Here is a 25,203-nt window from a genome sequence, read left to right on the forward strand (position 1 = left end):
ACGTATTTTTAAAATTCTAGTCATTAAATCTTGTGGTTTGTGGCTATAAAGAGAAACAGATGCAAAATTTGTATAAATAACTTGGAATATCATAGTCTTAACAGAGATAGTTAATTTTTTGTTAGAAAAATTAATTCCAAGAAGAGACTGAAAAATTGCACCATAAGCTCAGTCAGACCAAAGTATTTGGTACATTTTAATCCTCAACAATGTAACAGGTTCTATGTTAATTATTTTAGCTAATATGATATTAATGCTCTACAACCATATAAGGTAGATTTTTATCATTCCATACTTTACAGAACAGGAAACTAAGAATCAGAGAAGTCAAAAGCAAACCCAGTTGACACAGCTAGGAAGTGCCCACAGTGGAACACAGGTGTTAGGGATTACACAAGCCGTACATTCCACTTAGCTAGATAGAACCTGAGCCAGAAAATGTTATTTCTCTCTCTTAAAATGCTTTCGTACATGATGGTACTAGTAATTAGTATTTTATTACTTCTCCCTAGTTTTTTTAAATTCAAATACATGTACAATTTCCTAATACTTGAATGCTGCTACAAGTCTATAGAAAGAAAAAAAACTGTACCTTACCTTTCCCTATCCAAGTCCCACTATATCTGTTTTCTTTCCATAGCTATTTCCATACTTCTAAATAAATATTTTGCCTTTCAAAATGTAGGCATTATTTATTTTGTCTTGTAAAGAGTCTAGCTCTCTTACATTCAACACACCCTAAACATGTATACTTTCTCTTCTCCCATACATTTTCTATGTTTAGATGAAACTTTTAAATTAATATTTACCTTATTTTGAAACTAAAAGTGTTTTTCATAGTTGAGTCCTATGGTAGACTAGAATATTTCCTTTTCTTGTATAATTTTGTATAATTTTCCTGCAATTAATGGCCATTAATAATGATTACTTTTTTTTTTAGTTTTTGTGTATGTATTACTGTGCATACTGTATATTGCTGGCTTCTCTCTGAGATCATATAGGCTTCATATTTCTCACATCTGAACTTTTGAGCCAAGTGGCAAGCTATCATCTGCAAAGTCTGTCTTCCATGTATATAGAATTGCTTCAGATCTATTACTGGCTCTTATTTCTCCCATATTCTCTTTGCCCATGTGGTTATATATATTTATAATATTTTTTAAAAATCGCTTTTAATTTTATTTTAGTGGGGTTTTGGGAAGAGTTTAGAATAAATGAGTTTTCAACCATGTTTAATCACAAGTCCAGAATATTCTTAAATTATGTTTAGCACATTATTTAACACTCATACAGCATATAATGTTGTTTTGTATGATAATTTGTTATGCTTTTACAACATGGATCAGGGAACTTGTAAATTATCTTTTGATCTACATTTGTATTGAGCATGGCACATTTTGCAGGGTAACCACTTTATAAATTCTTATCGTTGGTGATCAATGCAACAGTCAACCAATTCATCCTGCCATTCCTTGACTCTGAAATATAAAAACATGGAGGTCTGGTAGTAGAGAGTCCTTCTTAATAAATTAAGCATAATCCAAACACAACAGTATTTCCTTAAAAACTGTCTTTGTTTTTAATATTTATATTTACATATTTTTAATCAAATTTGGAATTTTTAAGTGTTTTATGAAAAAACTTGTAGAAAAAGAGACTTTCTGACTTTTTAATATAAAACAACTAAGCAAATTTGATTTTTTAACCAGTTTGCCATTATGGTGAGTTTCAGCTGGATAAATTATTTTGCTATTCAGTATAATTGTTGGCAATTATATAAACGAGAACAGAAAGGATTCAATAAAAATGTTCTTTACAGCTTCTCTTTTGAAGTAGCAGGGCCAGTCTTTACAAGAAACAAGACTGGAAAAACTTGTTTTTGTATTAATACATGAAGCTTAAATCATAACCTGTTTATAAAACTTTATCCTAATGTTTAGAAGTTAGTATTTTTTGTTCAAATATAATTTGAATTAAAAGAGAAAGGTATTAGACTTGAGCCACTTTATGAAATATATATATACATATATATATATATTTGTTAGAAAGACAGGCTCCCAATCACTTTTTCTATTCATTCTATATCATGTCTCCAGTTGAAAGAATTTTATAATATAAAAATAGAAGAAAAATTAAAATATCAAAATATTGTCTTGTACTTTTTTTTACCTTTTAATCTCTCAGTATTGTTTTATAATCTAATTTTATTTTCCATCGTTTTAGACTCTTTGACCAAAAATGTATGAGCAGCAAACCTAGTAAACTGCTTTCTTACAGCACATTTATAAGTGACTTGGGAAAGTTGCACACCAAATGAAAAGTGATTCCTTCCTTCTATCTGATTTTCTTATCTAGGAAACACCACTGATATCAGGCAGACCTATATCCAGATATTGAGAAAGAGACAGACAGACAGAATTGGAGTGGCCCATCCTTCTCTGAAGCAGAATTGGAGTGGCCCATTCTTCTTTGCAAGCAATCAGATTAGAATTCAAAATAATTTACTTTCAAAAATTGATGAAAGAAAGAAGTTTAACCAGGCTCAAGAGAAGCATAGCCTTGCTAAGTATATACATGAGAAGTGGGTTGTTATGGTTATTAAAAGGAAGTGAATGTTTTAAGTGTAAGTGTCTGTATAGAGTAACAGTTGAGAGCATGAGTCAGGTAGACAATCTTACTTCAAATCCTACTTCTTCTGTATCCTGATCCTGTGACCTAAAACAAGCTCAGAACATCCCTGCATCTCTTTTTCATTTATAAAATATGGCAAATGACACCTAGTCCATGGGATTGTTGGAGGATTGACAAAGAATACATGTGAAACAGCATTCTGTTGAAAACCTAGGAAAGAAATATTAGTTCTCACTGTTAACAGTTTCATTCATTAATTCAATAAGAACCTTTTGAATGCCTATTACATGCTGCACTGGTGGTGTTCTAGGTGTTGTGAATAGAGTAGTGTTAAACTAATTAATTAAACAAGAATCCCTTTAGACTGAAGGGGACTCTAATGCCTGGTTTGCCCAAGAAAGCAAGGCAGAGCCTAAACCTGTAAATGCCTCAAGGTTAAGAAATCAAAACCCAAGGACAACCAATTACAAACAGCCAACTAGGCTCTCCCAAATAAGGCAACCGTTGACTCTAAAGCATGAATCAAATAATTTCCTTGCTTTACTTCTGCATCTTCTCTATAAAAGTCTTGCCCCTAGCTATTGCAATTGGAGTGCTGCCAAACACTTCTGGTTTCGCACTGCCTCATTTGAATATATTTTTGCTCAATTATACTCTTAAAATACCTAAAGTGCCTCAGTTTACCTTTTAAGAGTTCTGAATAAGTGAAATTTCTCATGCTTATTGAGGCTATATTCTACTGAGAATATGTAAACAATAAAAAGCAAAACAAGTAAATATAAAGATAAAAATATGAAAAGTGAAATAGAGAAAAATAGCAGGATTTAAGATCTTTTATATAGATAATCTTTTGGGATTGCCTCTACTGATTATAGGTGGCAACACAATTCATCCAAATATATTTCCTGAGGATGTGTGATAGACCTGACTTTGTTTTAGTTACTGTGAATGAAAGTACCCTCATGAGTATCGCTCTAGTTGAAGGTAAGAACCAAACAATCTATTCAAACTCTCAACTTGGAAACTATTTACCTCTTACTACTACATTACTATGACTACCATTCCATTCCTTCATTAGCATAACTTTACTATTCCAGGAGACTTTCAACCAGATAAATATCTTTATTGTTCATTATAGGAATGGGAATGAAGGAGAAGATTGTGAAGCAAAGATTGGAGTGTGGCTGCTGATCAATGAGCAAAGGCGAGAGCAGTAAGGATGAGATGGGAGACAGGTGTTATGGAAGGAAGAGTGCTAGATTTTTGTGACTCATGAGAACATGGGTTTTTATTCTGAGTGGGAAGCCGCTGGAGGCTTTTGAGCCAAGTGGCAATAAATTTGTCTTACATTTAAACACAATTACACTGACTGCTGTCTGGAGAGTAGGCTGGGTGGAAGGGCAAAGGTCAAGATGAAGAGACTAGTTAGAAGGCAAATGCAATAACCTAGGTGAGGAACAAGTAGCTGGCTTAGAGAGGTGAGGTGGATATCAGTAGAGAGAGGAAAAAGAGAGGTCAGTCAGGTCCTGGAAGTATTTTAAGGATAGAGTAGACAGAATTTGCTGGCAATATGTGTTTATACTTGGAAGAGCAAAAAGTACAGATTTCCTGTGTCAATTTTTGTTTACAGGCCAAGTAAGATGAGGAAAGAGTTTATACTTATTTTACAACATGGAAGTGATTGGTGATGAGAAAGACTCTCTCTTGTGATCAAACTTGGGTCAGGGTTCTCTGACTCCTCTTTCTGACCAGGTACTAACTTCCAACTCTATCCTTCGTCCTTTTAGTCCAGTTTTAGCAAGAATTCTGTTGGGTTAGGTTAGTGAAAATCTCCATCCTTTTTATCTGATTAATTCTTCATTCCCCACCCTGGATCTATCCTGACCTCCCTTCAGCAAACATCCTATCAAGTCAGTTTGATAGAATCCCCCTAGTTGTTTCCTTAGTGATTTTCCATCCACTGACTCCCTACTCTGGTCGTTGGCTATAAACACCCATTTGTCCTTGTTGGTTTCAGAGTTGAACTAAATATCTTTCTCTTACTGCAAAACCCCTTTGAAAGTCTCCTTAATAAAGTGTACCTTATCACCTTCAACAAATGTCAGAATAATCTTTTCTTTAAAAGTGACTTTGGTAAGAACTTTTCCAGGCTACTGAGATAAAAGCTCGATTAAAGTGATTTTGAGAGAGAATGGTTGGTATGAACTGGAGAAGTCAATATAAATAATTTGTAAGGGAAGCAGAGAAATGGGGCAATGGAAGGAGAGATGGGCACTAGGGAGAATGTCAAGAGTGATCATATTACAAGTTTTTAAGATTTCCCAACAGAAAAAAGAGTTGACTATGGAAAGTAGAAAGGAAGACAATTGCTGGATTGATTTCCTGAAGCCAGTAAATAGGAAAGAGGCAAAATACCCCCTTTCTAAGAGAGAGGGGATGGATTCTGGTGCACAAGCTAAGGGACTGCCATTAACTTGAAACATGGACAGTTCATCCACTTTTAACAGGACTGAAAATTGTTACAGAATCCCCAAATTCAGATTTGTGTGCCCAATATACATAGTAAACCAGTCTCCAGTTCACTGGGTTTGAAGCAGAAAAAGCTTTATCAGAAGGGCAGCCCAAAGAGAAGCCAGGGGACCTTTCCCAAATCTTCCTTACCTGATCAGGCCTAGGGACAGGTTATATACTATTGGCAAAGAAACATGGGAGTTAGGACAGAAACTGGAAGATATTGAAACTTCTTGAGATTATGCACTAATCCCATCATCCTGGCACCACTCAGGGAGTCCTGGTGTGGTTCATGTTGTGGCACAGATGTTATCGACCACCATCCTTCTCTCACAGCCCCCTCCACCCCTGGTCCTGTAACCAGCTTCAGGGAAGAGGATGAAGGACAAGACAAGGTTAATGATTTGTGCAGGGTCATGTAGCATGTAAGGTGGCTAAGGAGGGAAGCCTAATGAAGGTGTAAGTGAATAAGGAAATAAATATATACTTGGGTTCAAAATCAGAGTAGGTGAGTACTGATGCAGGTATATTAGTCGTTGGTCAAGAGTGTGGGAAAAATTCTTTTTCTTTTTCTTAATGGAATAAATAAATCGTTAGCTGAAAGTGTGGTCTCATAATCCTTGTGAAGAGCTGGAGGTCTGGGAAATTAGATACTTGTCTTGAAGAGAAAGAAGAATAAAAGGACGAGGGGCATATAGCAGGATTTCCAAGATTGATTATAATGATAGATCATGGAACCTAAGCAGGTGAAGAGAGAAAAAAGAAAGTTAAGCAGTGAGGGTCCACTTGAGTAGGTAATATGAACTTTATACTTGATGGAGCAGAGGCTGGGTGTCTTCTTTCCTGCCCAGAGGATGTATGGGCTTTTAAATTATGTTATTTAAGTATTTTTAAAAATCCTAAATCTCTTCAGAAGTTTGATAAATTTTTAAAGCTCCACAGAAGCAACCACCGAATTCTTTACTAGGACAATGGGTGTCTATTTACACTGGAATAATTAAGAAGCCCACTCCAGAGAGCAGTTCCAGAATAAAGGATTTTCTCCTAGATATCTTATTTTAACTGTGTATACTGAATAGTTCATAAACAAATGTGCAGAACTAGTTAGAACACTGACACCATATGCCAAGAATGAATGGCTATATTAAGCTCATCAAGCTCTCATTGCTCTGTTGAAATTTCATGCTTGACTTAATACAGTTTAGACTAAGTGATCTACAAGAACTCTTAGAATTTTAGGTGGTGAAAGACTAGAAATTCAGCTACCTGCAAGGGGATGGAGTCTTTGAGAAGTTAATAGGGAAAAATACTGGAAAATATCTGTTCTTTATGTTGGCAATGCAGTAAATTAAGGTGATACATTATAATGCATCTCATCATTCCATCAAAACTCTGTTTTTTTGTATATGCAAAGCATTAATATAAGAATATGAAAATACAATTTATAAACAGATAAGAGAACGGGCTTAGTATAAAACTTACTATAGCCAAGCCTAGAACAATGGAGTTTTGTCTGTATTTGCATCCAAGCCTAGTTTTGTGACCTTGGGTGACACATACACACCAATGCTCTCTGTTACCTCATATACAGACGAATATAGTTCATGTTGTGGTGAAGAATATATTTTAAAATGTAAACATATTTTAAACTATAAAATTCCATGAACATCGTTAAGAAGCGGGAAGTACTCTACAAGTTTTTAATTTTATACTTTCCCTATTAAGCCTTTACCCCTACTATTAGGAATTAGCAATTAGTGTATTTTTTATTCCTATGTCTATTCATTTCCCTTGCTTTGGTGATGTTACACATAAGGAATAAGCAAAAAGATTAAGGGTAGGAAGAGAAAGCAAGAGCGAAGACGATTGTTATGATTTAAGTGAATGAAATAGGTCCTGGTTATTAGCAGAAGAGTTGTTGCCTGAATTTCAGAATTTCATTAAAAAACTCCTATATCTTCTCTGGCACATGGAATCAAAGGGAAAGAACAATCACATTTCTTGTTTATAAAGTAAAACCTGGGAACCAGTGACTTGATGTAAATGTTAGGGGCAGCAGATTCTTTACAGCTGGGCAATATATTACTAGGATCATTGACAGTGATACTAGACGTAGAGTACAAGTGCTTTGTTTACTGTTATCCTATTTCAGAAACATCATCCCTCTCAAAACACATGCTGTTGCTCAAGTGCCTGGCAACTCCCTGTTTTCAGATCTTATTTCTCCTGTTTCCAAGTTTACAGATTTCCTATTCATTATAGACATTTAAGCAGTTTCGGTTATTTACTACACTGTAACAAGCCACCTCAAATTTACTGGCAAAAAAGTAACATGGATTTTATTATGCTCATGGATTTTGTGGGTCAGAAATTCACAGTAGAGCTGGGTCTGTTAGCGGATGATGTCACAGCTGCTCTGTGAAATCTGGGGTTCCCAGATGGGATACTGTGGGTGGTTGGGGGTGACTCAAATGACCGAGGGTTGGAATCATCAGATTCCCATGCCAGGCACTAAAGCTGGGCTCCATTGAGACTGTTGACCCACACAAGACCCTTTTAGTTGGCCAGACTTTTCTCAGCCTAGCAACTGAATTCTAAGAACAAGTTTCTGCAGAGCAAATTTTCAAAGAACCATGAGGAAGCTGCATGGACTCTAATGACTTCACCTCAGAATTCAATAACCAGATTTTATTGGTTGAAGCAGGCATAGTCTTACCTTGATACAAGGGGATGGGTTGACTTTGCCTCCTGATAAAAGCACTGTCAAAGAATTTGTAGTCGTTTAAAAAAATCACCATATAAAATATGTATGAAAGCTAAAGATAAGAAACAGAAAATTGCTCAATGTATGAGTAAGACTGTGTGTGTTGTTCACTGCTAGGTGTGTACCATCTATTTCAGGAGTAACTGATCAATACGCCCCAGTGGAAGAGTTGATGAGTCTAAGGGAATCCAGGTTTAAGACAAATAGTACATGAAGTTTCTGTGGACACAAGATTGGTCTTGAAATGAGCATGTGTAACTATTTAGATTGCTGGGATGCATTTTTAGAGAGTATTGAGTTTTCTTGCTTTTGCCAGTTGGCCTCTGAATATTATCATGTGTGGCTTGGGGCTTGGTCTGTTAGAGCCATCTTGACAACAGCTGGAGAAAGAAAGTGACATGTGGAGCCAAGCAGAGCAAGGAGATCCAAAGACAAATGGAGTCGGAGACTGGACTGAACCACGTCTGCTCCGAGTTCTTCTGTTGTACTTGTTCACTTGTTACACCATACATTTCTTTTACTGCTTAGTCATATGAGTTGGATTGTATGTGTTTTATGTATATAACTTGTGTTCAGAAGCATCATTTCTGACACTCTGTCTATATGAAAGAGCGAAGTTAAATATAAAACCATTTAATCCCAAATCCTCTTAATATTTTTTACCACTTAATCCTTTTATGTTTTCATTAGTTAATTCTTTAAACTTGTGTGATTCTAAATTTTTCTAGTTGGAGAATGATGGAAACTGACCAAAGCAAAAAAACAAATGAAAACAAAACAAATTATTCAAATTAACTTTCTCAAACATAATTAAGAATTGGTCTTTTGGCCTCATCTACATATTTGAATTCAAAGATTTACTCAGTATACATTTTTTTAAGTAGAAGAGGGTACAATTCTGAGACAACCCAGGCCTTATGTGTTATAAAGAACTGATGAGTTCTTTTTCAGCCTTCATAATCCATACAAAATATCTCTTCAATTTCTGTTTAGACTTTCAATAAGTTATTTAATTGCCATGTGCTATAGAATGAATATTTATATCCCCCCAAAATTCACACGTTGAAAACTACCTCAGAGTGTGATGGTATTAGGAGGTGGGGCCTTTAGGAGGTGATTAGGTCATGAGGTGGAGCCTCATGAATGGGATTACTGCCCTTACGAAAAAGACCTTAGAGAGCTTCCTTTCCTCTTCTGCCATATGAGGACACAGTGAAAAAAGGGAAGCCTGTGAACTAAGAAGCAGGCTATCACCAGATATCAAATCTTCAGGTGGCTTGTCCTTGGACTTTACAGTTTCCCGAACTGTGAGAAGTAAATTTCTGTTATTTGTAAACCACCCAGTCCAAGATATTTCTATAGCAGCCTGAATAGACTAAGCCACCATGTAAATACTTCTGATACATGGCTCACATTCTGATGTATGTGTATCTGACTTCCTTTACACTGGGAACACTTCTGGAGTTTATTCATCTTTGTTCTGAGTACAGAATGGACGTTCAGTAGACTCCTGAACCGATGAACTGATGACCAGATGGATATCAGAGCAGGGGGCCTGAGTGAAAGTCCAGCTTAATCAGACTCCTTGAGTACTTTGTAGAGGGAGACTCACTGTTTTAGGATGGTTCAGTAGTCATATTTTTGGCACCAGATTACACAGCAGGATAAGAAATTGAGTTTATTCAAAATGATTGTTAGATTATGCACATTTAAAACATGTGAGGCTTAATTAACAATGGTTGATAGTAAATCATCCAGATAAAATATATTAGCTTCTGAATATATGCTAATCCTATGCTTAGGTACATTAATAGTCTAAGTAATTTATTATTTTTCTTGACTTATTTTTCCCCAAAGTATTCAATCATTCAAAATGGTAAGGTATTACTTACTATAAATGTCTTAGCTCATTTAGAAAGATAGGTTAAAACAATGTTAAAGTCTCTCCTAAAGATCTGTCTTTTCCACAGAGAGGCAGACGTGGGAGCCATAGGATTGCAGGGTGAGGCAAAGCAATTAAAAATTCTGACTTCACAAGCCATGTTGTATGACATTTAACAACCTTTCAAGTTCTTTTCTGATAAAAAAGAAGGTTTGTTTTTTTTTAAAATTAATTTAAGGAAGGACGTTGAGCACTGTTTCTAAAGTATATTAACTGGGTATTCATTGTTGAGCAGCCCTTTTACTGTCTTGCTAGAGCACTCAACTTGAAACTGGACTAATATCCATGCTCTGTTTATATTACCATATTGTGAATTGCAGCAAATTTCTGTCTTTCAAAATCTGTGTTTCTTTATCGTTCAAAAGGTATTACACCTAGCCACTCAAAACCAATTTTGGTGAAAATTCAATCTGATTACATATTAAATCATAGCAGGTACAGAATAAATGACTTATTTTCCTCCCGTAATCTATTTATTCACAATTTATTTCCTATGGTACTCCCTACAATAACTATCCCAAATGCTTTCACACTCCTAGCCCTTAGTGACATGTTGCATAATTTTGTAATGCATGTTTGAAAACAGACCTTATGTTAAGAACCAGTAACTTAAATTACTCTAACACTGTCTCACAACCAAAATCACAGACACACCCATAAACGTTCAGTTTTATGCACAAAATGAAAATGCATGTACAGATGATTTACACAGAAACTTCACAGAGCACAGATAAAATAGTGCATATATATAGTGTCTCAATTCCCACATTGTGAAAAACATAAGGCAGTCTATTAAAGAGGCATTCTGTGTTAAAACTCAGGTTTTTATTGGTCTGGTTTAAATTATTTCCCCATGTTCAGTGCTTCCTTCATATGGTGGCTGGGGTACATACTTCTGCAGAGCCTCTGTTCAAACAATTTCAGGCATTCCTTGCCAGGCACACGTGCACGATTCAGGCAGCATAAGCTCACTCAATCTTATGAAAGAAACATGCTGGCCAGGGTGAGCAATCCATTAACCAGGTGCCCTCCTGGAACCAGAAGGCCAGCTACCAGGCCCCAGGAGGACCCCATAGACACTAATGTGATTTCTGCATCTCCTTGGGTATTGACCCCATGCAAGGGTCCCGGGCCCACACTGATCCTTGTCCGGGCTCTGGCACTTGGCCCTGACAGCACTGCCTAACCTGGCAAGTCTCAAGCACAAAGGAGGATTCTGAAAATTTCAAGGAAGACACTCCACAGTTCAAGAGGCCCCTGAGGTACAGAGTGGGGACAGAAGCCCTGGCTGTACAGATTTTGTTACCCTCTGAAGCTGAGCAGCCTGTAGAAGTCGCTTAAGTGGGAGGGACTGAAAGCTCTGCTTTACTTAAAGAGCCCAGAGCTTTTCCCAAGTGGAAAAAGAATTTCTAAAACCTCAAAGTCTAACTTTAGTCTCAATATGTGGAGTTAATGATTATGCCAAAGATCTGAATTTAAAAAAGTAACAAACCCATGTAAATATTTATTTAAAGCAATGGGCTTGTTTAAATTTTACAGTATTTGATGAACTGTAAGACTCTATGGAAAGAGCTTTATTTTATGTGCTATCATGAAGATGCTACCAATTGTAGTTATGATACCATGCCTTGATGACAGTCTTGTGGGAACATAAATGGCTCACACCATCCTCAACTGTATTTGAAATTTCTTTCATGTTTTTCTGAGGGATTTGGTAATGTTCTGTGAATTCATTTACAGTGTGTGTGTTATAAATCACAACTTTGACTTCTCTTTCTTACTGTAAAGCTTATTGCTTTGTTAGAAAATACACAACAGTAGCTACTCTAACCAACCAACTCATGCATCACTGTTGTTTCCCTACCTTTTTGCTTTTGTGTTGCTTCAAAGCTGAGAGTGTAAACATTTTCACTGGCAGTTAAACTCAACACCCATTACATCAACAATTGACACTTGCTAATAATTCCACTATTGTGAAAATAATACGACTACTCACAACTAATTCATATGTGCACAGTATGAAGGAAAATTTATCTTAAATTTGGAAAAAGGTAAATTGATGACTGCTTGATTTTTGATGCCATACCAAACCATTTCCTAATGATCTTGCTGGTAGCATATGGCTCTGGGGCTCTGTTGTGGAAGGCAGTCCCCATTGAGCTCGGATTCACCTCCTCTTGGTACCTTCTCACCTCAGTCTGCCATGCGTATGTTTATAGTTTCTACCTCAGTCTTCTACTCCCACTTGGTCTGCTGCTCAGTGCTGGCAAATAAGTCCCCCACTGACCTCACCTCTTCCCCCTACTAAAGACACCTTTGTCAAATGTAGAGGACCTATTCTGACTTCTCCTTTTACTCCCTGTCCATGCCCACTTCTTGGAATTGCCTCTCAAATAAACTGAACTCAAGTCTTAGTCTCAGATTCTGCCTCTGGGAAACACAGGTAAAACTTAAGTCACTCTTTGACTTTCATCTGATTCCTTTAGGGGAATATAAATTATCAAAGCATATTTTTGACTAATTGCAAATGATAAAAGTTTAGAATGCCCGTAGCTCTGAAGTTAGTGATTAGTCAACCTAAAGAAAAAGATAGGTGCTATGACTCTCTAGCTCACTGAAGATAGCAATGCCATGCTTGTATTGCTCTATGGAAAGTCAGTGAACTTAGCAATCGTATTTAGATTCCTTTCACAACTTTTCTTCAAATGTTCTTTGTCTTCCTGATTTCCTTATTAATGATGTAGTCTCCTAACCCAAAATAACTATGCATTTGTATTTCTAATGTGAGTAAATGTTTTATTTTTAAGACCAAGATCTAGAATTTCCTACATTGCATTTCTCTATATTCTATATTTTTGTTATTACATTGTACATTCATTTCCTTAAACCCCTAAATTCAGAAATGTACAACTGACACAGAGGTGTGAAGCATACTGCTCAGTGTTGGCTGTGTTGGCCAGCAAGGCCAAAATCTGTCTTGTAGTGTTATCTGATGTTTTGTCATTTGTTACCTGTTCATGTTCTGTCATTTTATAAAAAGTGAGAGAATAACAAAGATGAAAACGCTGACAAAATGGCATGTTAGCAGTAGATATGGCAGTCATTTGGTTGGTGTGTTACAACAAAATTGGGCCTTCATGAGAGGACTGTGGACTTGGCAGGAGTAGTATGTTCACATGTGGAGAAAAATCTTGACCAGCAATACCAAAATGGACACTAAGTTAAGGGATCCCAAGACAGAAGGTCTTTAAGGCTCTGGGTGGGGAGTCTTTGCTACAGACTTATGAAAAGAAAAAGGTCAGTGTCCAGATTCCTCCAGAGAAAAGTCCTTAAAACTCATTAACATTAATCTTTACATTCTCATGCTCATTACTCAGGTTAGTCTGTTGCCAAATCCATTTTCTTGTTTAAATTGCTAAATTCTCTTGAAATAAACTGAGAAAACTAGAATTTGAGGAAATTTGTTTGCTTATTTTTACAGAGTAACCTCTATAATATTTCTTTAACCTTATTATTTGGAACAAGATCATATTTTGAAATACTAACAGAAGTTGGCCTTTTATAGGCTACACCCTGCCATCCCACCTCACCTCAGGTAGGTGAGAAGTCTTTCTATGTACACTGCCCTCATGTGGGTACCAGAGCAGTGCAAAGGAGTGGTTACCACAGAAAAGCAATTAAATACTACCTTTTGGGTTTGAAACCAGTGAAGTCTGTAGCAGAATGCAGCTGAGTTGCAAGAGCTAAGGTCTTGCAAATCAAACTTGGCACATAAGCAATATATGTGATAGTTCCCTTTCCTTCCTCCTTTTCTGTCTTTCTCTCCCTCTTCCTCCTCCCTCCTCTCTCACTGGGAGAGAATTAAGTGAGGTGAGAACTAGATGCAGTGAGCTTGTCACTGAGATCTCTGATTCCTGGGCCCTTTTACCTTTTGGTCGACTAGGGTTTCAGAAAGAAAGTAAAATGACCTATGAAGCACTTTCCAGGTCAAAACCAGAGAGGCAGCAGGTATTGCCTAATATTTATTGAGTACTTCCTATGTACTTCACATGTATCAACATATTTAATTCCAACAACCTTGAAATGCAGGCATTATTAATATCACCACTCCATGATTAAGGTACAAATTCAGTAGATGACTTTCCATGGTTACACAACTGATAATTTGTGGTGCCAAGATGCAGACACAGGCAGTCTGGATCCAGAAACAAGGCTTCTTTCTTCTAAAATTCAGAAATAGCTGTCATTTTCTCCCCCAACCACACAAAGCCCAAATGTGGTAAGTAGTTAGAGACATGTTGGTATCCTGTGAGGCTCTGAGGAAGGGACCCCACACCCAATCCTCCAGAACCCCAGCATGGCATGGAAGGGCATATAAAACTCCAACTCCCACTCCTTACACCCAACCTATATCAAAGGGCTTAGAAGTATCTGGAGAGTATCAAGGGATAATAAGGGACATTGAGGTAGGGAAGAGGAAGATGCAGAGCTAAAGTTCTGACAAATGAAGCCCATTGGAAACTTGGGCAACAGCAATGAATGCCAAAATCCTTAGCGCCCAACTTCCTATACTTTCTATACATGAAGACAGCCTTTGGGATTTAGATAACATCCTGTTGAAAGGGAAGAGAGGTGAAAATCCAGTCTCTACATTTGAAATGCCCGAGAAGTCAGATATGACTGTGGTCACCTGGAACTCAGATATTTGCTACCACTAACCAGAAGAGCAGCCTGACATAGACATTAAATTCAGTTATTCAAAACTCAAGTGACATGCATGCACACCTGAATTGTGACATATGTACCAAAAATGCCCGATCACCATGCACTGTGTGGTTCTCAGGAATTCAAAAGCAAGGAAGCAAACAAAAGCATCAAGAATTTATTCCATGATTAGGAATTTCACAATTTACTCACTGGAAATGGAACCACCCCCTTCCTTGTACCACACTTATACTTCAAAAAAAAAAAACTCTGCAAGTTTTCAGGAGCAAACTATGTGTGAAAAGTGGGCATAGCATGTGTGCAATGAATTTCAGTCTATAAATACAATATATTGTACTGCTTGGGGGGGTTTACAGAATCCATGTCACATACATTAATTCACTAAATCATGACAACAGCTCCATGAGGTAGGTATTATTGAACTTACAGGTGAAATACCTGAGACTTAGCAGTTAAGTAACATGTCCAAGGACACACAGCCCATGACAGAAGTAGGACTCAGATCCAGGCCCTCTGATACACATAATTTGTATGTATATCACATAATATAAATAAATAGAGACTTATAGTCAACTCACCAAAGAAAAGAGAAAAATTAGGCCATGAAACACGTCTTTCTGATTTTTCCTTTGAAGTAGCTTGGAAACCAACTTCTTGACCTAGGTACCTAGTCATCTGGAAGTAGATGCTGGTGATTACTTCATTTTTGTAAAATTAAATTGTAAAATATAGCCCCTACTTAAAAAAAAATTTTCCTCAGGTTTTCAAGTTGTGATCAACACAGAATTTAGCAATGTATATGCCCTAAGAAAAATAAAATCTTCACAGGATGCTATTGCTCTGGACACTTCCAAGAACTGAGGCCCATCTCGTCCAGCCAAAGTTGAATATTTGAATATGCTAACCTTGATCTAACGAACAATAATGTGCAACCTGATATATGATAGGTATAGCATTGTTAAAATTTCCCATGAATTTGTAACAAGAAAATAATTGCTGATAAACATTTTGGATTTATATAATTTTCTTGTTCTTCATAGAATATATGTGGTCCAACCTTTACAATTATTGTGGTTGGATCTGATTATTTCAGAAATAGGTTAACTGAAATTCAAATACACATAAATAGACATCTTTGTATATCTTTAATATTAAAATGTTACTCTCTGCTCAAATGACTAACTTTAAGATTTTTATTCATTTTACATCTTAATTTCAGTAGAGTAAAATGAGAATTTTTCCTTATAAGAAAAGCCTGGTTGGTCATAAAATAGAATTTTTACTAATCCGAAAATACAGTGGTGAAATGTTAAGACAGCACAATTTTGTGATTAAATGGGATAAATTTGATCACACAATGAAAAAAAAGGAAATCAACACAAGAAAGAATGATGTATTTGAGAACATTTTTAATAAATAATGTGACAAAATTACTTTTCTGATTATTGGATTTTCAGTATGCAAAATTATGGCTAAAAATAAGAGGTTTCTTACATGAACACAATGAAAACATTAATCACATGGATTGTTCCCTTAGTACTGCACATCCTTTCTATGTAACTTTCAAATATCTAAGTGAACACATGTAGTTTTTGGTGAACACCAGCTTTTTTTTTCGTGGTTCAGTTTTGTTTGGCTTTGTTTTCCACAGGGTGGGGAGCAGGCCTGATACCTATGTATAAGTGTACATTATTTTTTTCTGCAAATAGCACCAATTATCAAGTCAATGAAATTTACATAATGACAAAAAAAGATCATAAAGTTCTACAGTCAGAGGGCATCATTTGGCAATTCAAAGCAAGTAATGATGCCTCTATTTGAGTTTGTAAGGAAATCTTGTGAGTTTCAACATTGGCCACAACAAACTTAAACCTTCTTTCTTTAAGACCAGGAAAAGTAAGAACCATTGGGTTCATGGCCCACAATAAAGTATGCACATGACTTCACCATCTGTCATCATTCAAATATTCCAAATACAAACACAGAGCATTAACAAAACAGGTTAAAAACGTTTCTCAACATTTTTTCAATAAGACAAAAAAGGTTAATAGTTACAATGGTTTACAAATAAAGTTTAGTGATTGTGCTTTTAAAACCAAAAAAAAAAAAAAAAGATTAAAAACAGTGCATTACAAAAAGAGAAATCAAACATCCTTAAGTGGCACTTCTGAAAGTTGAACTGACACTACCAGAAGAAATTTAGGCCAGTTAAGATAGGGATGTCCATATTCAATTGGTCATTTAAAAACATCCATTTGTTTGTAATATCATTTATAATTGCTTTTTGATTGAAAAATAGAACAAGGTCTTTGCTAGGCTTACTTATGACAATGACTAGACAACCAGAGATCCAACTGGCTTACCCCTATTTATCCAAAATTACATTTCCAGTAAGAATATACTTCAGTGATTGAAATGAAGACAAAATAAAGTACCACCAGGGGTTGCAAAGAGCATATATTTACAATGTTTCTGCCCCATTCAAACTGACTGTGGTTTTTCTGCATTTGCTATGTTTTTATTTTCTCCCAGCAGAGGGTGGTATGAAAGACCGAGTAATTTTAAAATCATGTTAAAATGAAGTATGTTTTAATTTGCATTAGCAGTTGGCTATAGAAAGATTATATCTTGAGAGCCCTTGGCATGAGGTTGATTAATCAACTTTGTGACTTTGATCAATACTTTGCTGTAAATTGGCTTGGTATATAAGCAGTGCAATGCCATACCTCATGGGTAAAATGCAAAAGAACTGTTCTGTTCTCTTCCTGCTGGCTGATGACTGAAGCAAGAATTGAAATCCTTCCCTTGCTGGCAGGAAGGTGTAATGGTTTGTTCCAACAGCGAGGGGAATAGGGAGCTTCCTCCTAGGGACAGGGATCAAACAACAATAGTAAAACTCCAATAAAATTTTTAAAAATGGTATTCCAATAAGAGGAATAAAAACGACAATTTGTACACTCTGATTGCACTGAACATTTTTTTCTGGCATCACGTGTCATCCGACATGAGGCATCTTGAGTGGTAATTTTCACATTCGATCTCACAAGCCTCTCTGGTTGTCTTCAGCTTTCAGTTTCCTGTAAGAGGTAAGTTATTAAATTTGAAAAGAAAGCTTACAGCACTGTCTTTATATTTATTTGTTTTTCATCTTATAGTCTGTGTTTCTTCATTCATTCTGTTCTCATGGCAACTAATTCATTTGTCAACTTAATTTGGTTTTGATAGCAAATCCAACAGTTGGCGAACAAGTACCAAACTGTGCTCCACATAGTGTCTCGGTATGGCGGGGGGTGGGGGTGAGGGGGGTGGCCCTAGGAGACAGAAGTAGTATTGGCTGAGTTCTCCATTCCCTCCAGTCCAATGCAACATTACAGCTCAACTTCAATTGGTTTGTGACTATGAGTTACCTATAATGACTTTTTTCATCTTCCCCCAAGGGCTTTTCTACTCAAAAGTCAAAACACAAACTTAAAAACTTCTCTAACAGCATTTGCAAGAAGAAAGTCTTATTCCAAACCTCAAAATCAAAATACATTTCACATTATAGATAATTCAATTATATGTAATTACTTACAATTTTTCATTTTTCTATTATAAAAGGTTACTGTGAAACACCAATTTAAAAATCTACTTGAGATTAAATATATTTATAAGAAGATAAATTTGTCCTCAACTTTTTTTTATTACCTGGAGGAAACACAATCTTAAAACCAGGAGGTGATTTTATAATATGATATAATTTATTAACTCTACCTTTTATCGCTATCTGTAGAGTCCAACAAAAGATTATATATTTGACTCAAGAAGTGGTGTATCTGGGAAGTTTGGGTCAAGGATTAATGTTCCATTTTCAGAAAACTGAAGGTGGAACACAGTTGGCCAAATCAGCTAGATTAACTGCATTGATCCCTACAGTGGCGGATAAGACAGGGTGAACATCCCCACTTACACCATATAGCTCTGTCACCTTGCTGGAATTTTGTAACATGCAACAACACTATGAATTACAATTGTCTAGATCAAAGTTCTTATTTCCTAACAGGTTTCTTATCAATATAAATTCCTAAATATCTGCAGATGAATATGAACCCTAGATCCAAAAAGAAAACTGTTATTACCACTTAAAACTTTGGAGCACATTTTAAGAATATCATTAAATTGTCAGATTTCAGTTTCTAGCATCACTGACAAGGTTTGTGATAAAATAGTAACATTTCTATATGTTAAGACTGATGGGTGTTCTTAACTTTGAGGATCACAATTAGCCCAATGTTGGGAAACTTGGAAAATTATTATAGATACCTCTAATTCTTCATTATTATCTTCTCCTCTTTCATATCCTCCAAGAACTTGCATTTCTGCAATATTTCTCCGACCTACATTTGCTTGTTCCCTTTGTCTGCTTCCTGATCCTCTTGATGACATTGAGCTTGAAGAACTAGGATCTCTGGGATTATTTGATGTCGGAAAAGTAGGTCTACAGTAAGGTAGAATATCCTCTGTGTAATGAAATATAATAAGTGCATTATGAACACCATTGTACATTTTCATTGTATAATGTATCATTCAATCTACAATTCTAAATGGCGAAGCATCAGTATTTTTGAGGAATAAATGAGCACATTTTATAATAATAAAGAATAAGACAGCACTGTCTCTTGAAAATGAAAATATTAAGCCTTGTTGTTTTCCTCATGGTGGCTGGGATTTAGGTTGATTTGACTCATAAGCTCTTGTCTACCTCAAACTCACTTAGGACCAACATCCTTCAAACAGGTAAACCAAATCTGGAGTCAGATTTGGCTTCCATTTCTATCCTTCATTATATGATATCTGATTATTCTAGTTTTTAGTTTCCACTTTTCTAAAAAAGTGATAATAGTATCTATTCCCAGAGGAACTCCTAGGGTTGATGTGAAAACAGATGAGATAGTGAAATCCCTACATAAACTATGAAGTTTATTATAAGGCATTGAGAGAGACAAAGCCCAGTCTCCTTGAACTACCAAAATGGAGCTAAGCCCAGTTTACTTTCCAGACACCACAGTGGCAAACTCCACTTCAACATCATACTTCCACTGTGGAACCCTGGATCTCAGAAGTCTGCCATCCTTGCTAGCATCAAAGCACATGCCACTCCAGTTGGTTGCCGTCTCCTGAATTTCCATCTCCATGTTGCTTTAAGTTTGGTGCAGCTTGTTTTTATGTATCTCCAACAGCTTACTTCTCTCCAAAACCTGTCGACTTTGCCCTCTGAACACCCAGACACTTGAAAACCAACTATTTTACATGTGTTTTTGTTTTCCTTCCCCAAACACTTCCTGTATTGTCCACATCTGATGACACCTGATTCCCCTCAGAGTTCCTCTGAAGTTCTGTCCGGCAGAAGGGGGAAGGCTTGCCTCTAGCTCACAACAGCAGTTCTAAATCACTACCCCCAGCCTTGCACCAAAACATTCTCCTCCTGTGGGCACCAAGCCGTCTACCTATGTAGATACAGTTTAGTCCTCCTTGATGGAACCATTCTTCTCTCCTTCTATGAACCACAACTTCCACCCCGCAGGCAGACTTCTGACTCGCTGGGGTTTCACAGGCCATCCTAGCTTCACAGCACTTGGTCTTCAGTGACTCCATCTTCTGTCCCTATTTCATCAACTTTTTTCTCTCCATTGACTTTAGTTTTTGTAAAATTACAATATAAAATCTCTTTCTAAATCTCCTCTTAAGCCTGTGCTCTACATGAGTCAGTATCTTCCTTCCTCATTGCTCAGCAAAGTTTCTCAAAAATTAGTTTGGAATTGATATTGGTAGACACAACTGCCATTCATTCTGTAGCCCACTGAAATCTATGGATGCCCACATTACTACAATGAAACTGAGAAAATTCACTGTTGACTATGGTAATGTTAACCATGTTTCAGTCCTTACGGCTCTGGACTTCACACTGCCCTTACTCTGGAAATCACTATTAATTTAAACCCCTTTTCAATTTACTACTCTCTTAGCTTCTATGTCTCTTCCCTTTCTGGCCAGTCTTCTGTGGGCTCTTCTTATGCAGTGCCTCTTACATACTGATGCCCCTGCAGGTTTCTACTTTTAGTCCTGTGTGTGTGTGTGTGTGTGTGTGTGTGTGTGTGTGTGTATGTGTGTATTACCTCCCCACCCCCACCATACCCTGGGTGATTTCATTCATTCTCACAGATTGTAACCTTTTCTAGAATATAACTCATGAGGACAGGTATTTTTCTCTGCTTTGTGTACTGCTGTGTACTCAGCTTGACATAATATATCATCAATAAATAGTTCTGAGTGAATGGATGAGTGGCTTGAACTACTATTTTATTGCAATGAATCAATTGATGTTTCCAACTTCTGTACTGTGCCTGATTGAACACTTCCTGAGTGGCCCTCAAATTCAACATGTCAACCATTCACTTCATCACATCCTCTCCTCTGAGACTGCCTCCCATTCTGCATTCCCTAATATAGCTAATGAGCATATTAATGATATAATTACTAATAACTAGGATACCCAAGTCAGAAAACTAGAATTATATTAGAATTTTCCCTCCTTTCCAACAATCTTGCCATATCTCTTAAATGTTCCTTTTCCACTTACTCAAATACATAACAGGAAGGCTGATTTTAACTCTAAAAATTTTCTTGAATGTTCCCACTCACCCATACCTGCTCACATAGCCTGGTTTATATTCTCTACAACTTCTAACATGCCTTTGTCTCTTTTGAGTCATTCCCCTCTAAACTGCAATCACTGGGCCACCTTCCCCTTATAGGAACTACAGGCTCTCTATGACTTAAGCTTACATTTACCTCTAAAGTCTCATCTTTGACCACCTTTCACATCTAGAAATACTTCAAAATTTCTTAGTCTCCTCAATGTGCTGTAAAGCTTTCCTACTTTTTCTCTACCAAACAATCTATCCATTCTTCTTACCCAAGCTAAATTCCACCTATCTTGAACACTCAGCTTATGTGACTTTTCTATGGAAAAAAGATCAAGAAGCCTTCCTTTACATTATATCCCCCACAAGATCATGCTACTTGCCCTATCACTGGATTCTCAAGTATCATGACACCATGAACAATATACAAAATATAAATATAGCTGTCAATCAATAGATTACCTGTCTCCCTAACTATAAGCTCCTTGAGGTAAAAGTTCATGCTTACACATAAATCTCAGGACTAGTACAATGCCTAATAACTCAGTAGATGTTTGATATATGCAAAAATAAATTGAACTAATTGAGGCAAATGTCAGCAAAAAGATCAGACATTCTTGCCTAGAAGACCACTCTATTTAATTAAAAATAACTATTCATTACACATGGAAATCTGGGTGACTCTTTCATTTTAAATAATGTGAATTGAATTATGAAGGTGAAAATTAAAGCAATATGTAGTAATGATCATGTAATGACATATACACACAGGGTTATGGCTCGAATAAGAACTGGGAAAATAAGACATAAAATAATAACTGGTTAGTCTATTTCAGTGCTTTCCATGGAATAGGGTTGTTTCTAGATTAACATTTCCAGTCTTAGTTTTTTAGTTAGAAATATTTTGACAACGCAAAGGACAACTTATCAAATCTCTTAAGATTGATAACAATAATTTTATCTGTTTGTTCTAATTCTGTATAAACCAAGATCTTACCAGGTTTATAAAATTTTCTCCTGAAGACTCCTACCTGCTTTGGAGGAAGCTTGCATGTGAGCAGAAAATTGGTCCATACTTTCAAGGTAAACAAACTTCATAATTTACATGATGACATTGCATTTATGAATCACTACTTGGAGTACAGTAGCCATGAGCCAAAAGTTCAGAGCTAGATCGCTTTTGGCTTAACTGATAAAAAATAAGCTAAGTTTTTCAAACTTTGGAATATGGTGATGACACCGATACTTTGTTGGTCACCTGGTGGAAGCATCTGTCCGAAACCTACAGCTTCGCTCATCACGTCACTGCTGAGTCCCAGCCTGGGTTAGGAGCTCGAGCTTCGGCCACAGAACAAAGCGAAGCTGCCCTCCATAGAAAGGAAGCTGCTCATTACCAGGTATCCATAATAAAAGGAGGAAGGAATTGATGTTTAATCTTACCAAAATTTACCTATTAAAATTCAGTAGTAGTTAAAGTGCCCCTTATTGGCCTCTAAGGTTCATTTCCCTATTACTCTTTCCTGAGCCCGTCAAGCTTCCTTTTTTCGGTATTCCTTCCTCCTTAACGGTTTCTTCTCCTAGGTCAAGAATAATGTTCAAATACCCTATCCTAAAACATTTCCATAGATCCTGCCTTCCTGTCACACTCTGTGCCAACTTTTCCTCCTCTTCCCAACCTTCTGAAAAGAGCCTGTGCTCATTATCTCCCTGCACAATTTCCAGTCACTTTCTAACCCTTCTCCCATATGACAGTACGGCCAGGTCTATTCTGATGACTACACCAAAAACAGTTCTTCTGAATACCACCCACAAATACCCTACTGCAAAATCCTTGTGTGTCCTCTTCCTCTACCCCAACCCCCGTTCATGTCCAACTTTCACTTCCCTGTAGCATTTTATACTTCCTATCTTAAAATTTCCTCTTCCATTCTTAATAAGATGTTCATCTCTCTAGCTTGGATATCTTCATTATTTTATATCTGTTTCTGTTACAGAAACTTGTTTCTCTGCCTAACCTCTAAATATAATCATCCTTGTGGGGGTGCTGGAGCGGGCTTACATGTTCTCACAGGAGCTGACTGTGCCCACCTCTTCCCAACCCCACGTGCAGCAACTTCATATTAGTAGTCTGAAACCTGCCATCTTGGGAGTAAATAGGCACCAGAAGTAAGCAAATAACTACAAATTGAGGTTTTGTTTTGTTTTCTTCCCAGATAATTGGCTGTCAAACATCAGCTACTATATCTCTGCTGATAATTTAGCCTTTGTAAGTCACACAATTTTTCACCTGTGCATTGCTGTTTCTAAAATCCACTGTCTACTCATGACCTTTCAACTGACCTTTAAACTTAGCTCTCTAAATTTGTACTCATTTTGTCATATCTGTGTTCTTGTCAGCACCTTAATCTATTCAAACTTAAAATGATTTTTGCTAAAACAGGTATCCTTTTGCCTCTCCTTATCCACGTTAGTTAATAAAACTGTGTTCTATTAGTCACACAGGACCATCTAATTAATATTGGAACAATTTTATTTACTCCATTATTTCATTTCACTTTTCTACTTTCAGTTAGTCACAAGTTCTATTTGGTCTATTTTTGAAATGCCCATGTAGGCTCTTCTCTCCTTTTTGTTTGCACTATTTTCATTCAGCACTTTCATAATTTTTACCTAGATATTTTTAAATGATCTGATGTCTTCATCTACCTGATGTCAGGCTCTTCCTTCACTACTGAGCACTACCAGGAATTTTTCTAAAACACAGATATGATTATATAATTTCTTGCTCAAAATTCTTTGCTGGTTCACTGCTACCTATTATCATAAATCCCAAGCTCTTTAGAATAGTATTCCTGACCTTCCTAATCTGGCTCAGCCCCCTCTGTAGTTTTATCTTTTACCATTTATCCCTGAGCCCAAGCATCCTATTCTCTAGCCAAACTGGAAATCATCAGTGTTCACCAAATACTCATTTCTACATTTTCAGGTTTTTTTCTTTACCTATTTCCTTTACCTACTATCCTCTTCTTCTTGTTTAACTGGTTCAAATAATGCCTTCCTTTAATACCCAACTTAATTTGCACCCCTCTAAGGAGGTCTTATATAATGTCATGTGTGAGAATTAATTGTATTAAAATTATTTTGTTACATGCCTGTCTCCCTCATTAGAGAGCAAATTTCTAAATCTCACCACTTTTCCTCTGGCCCTAGAGAGCCTGCCAGTGTAACCTGCAGGCATATGTTCAATCTGTGTTTATTTTTTTATAAATCAGTACCTTGGATGGGATGAGCCTTTGCTGGTGGAAGGTCTCGTTTTGCTGCCTTGTTTCCTCGTCCTTTTCCATCATTTTGCTGTTCCTGTGCTTCTCTGGGATCACCTGGATTTGTTCGCATATCAGCAGCTTGTCTTCCATCCAGTACTTCTCTCCCCTTGTAACTGCCTCCCTTTCTGTCTGAGGATCTGTCTGTTCTTGCTTCTATGGAAGGGAGTTTTGGCACCATTACAGGCCGTACCTCCAGCTGTGCCTTGGATTGAACAGTGGGTGACTTTATAGCAGGTGGTGGCACTGGAGGAGGCGGAAGATCTAGAAAGAAATATTTAAAATACTGTATAAGTCTGCCACTTTTAAAACTGTTACACATTAATATTATCATTGGAGTCACATTTAGCTGTGAGATAATGTATCTTGAACAAACTAGAATAATTACAGACAACCAAGGAATAAGAAGACTAACAATTTTAATGCACTTTCATTGTGTTTAGTCCAGAAATACTGAATCAAAGAGGGGACACTTAGAGGTTATCTGGTCTTGGATAGCTAACATGGGAGTATATAACTTTCTCTCCCCTAACAATGGCAGCTCTTCCTAATTGATTTCAGCATAATGCTGCAGGTCCCACATGCTTACCTTTACTCTTCAGGCAACATTTCAAAGTGATTAATATT

The 25,203-nt window shown here is 36.7% G+C and overlaps 1 protein-coding gene across 8 annotated transcripts in view; it reads right to left on the reverse strand.

Moving 5' to 3' along the window:
• Nucleotides 1–15,967: 15,967 nt before the first annotated feature.
• Nucleotides 15,968–25,203, reverse strand: part of ROBO1 (roundabout guidance receptor 1) — a 1,078,818-nt gene continuing 1,069,582 nt past the window's right edge. For all 8 annotated transcript variants that reach the window (XM_057501821.1, XM_057501817.1, XM_057501808.1 and 5 more), the window contains 3 exons: nucleotides 24,532–24,840; nucleotides 18,876–19,072; nucleotides 15,968–17,650 (listed from right to left, as the gene is read on the reverse strand). In XM_057501821.1, coding sequence (XP_057357804.1) covers nucleotides 17,636–17,650; nucleotides 18,876–19,072; nucleotides 24,532–24,840 — 521 coding nt within the window. In that variant the 3' untranslated portion in view covers nucleotides 15,968–17,635. The remainder of the gene's footprint in view (nucleotides 17,651–18,875; nucleotides 19,073–24,531; nucleotides 24,841–25,203) is intronic.

Source organism: Manis pentadactyla, chromosome 1 (genome assembly GCF_030020395.1).
Source record: "Manis pentadactyla isolate mManPen7 chromosome 1, mManPen7.hap1, whole genome shotgun sequence".
In the NCBI taxonomy this organism is placed as follows: domain Eukaryota; kingdom Metazoa; phylum Chordata; class Mammalia; order Pholidota; family Manidae; genus Manis; species Manis pentadactyla.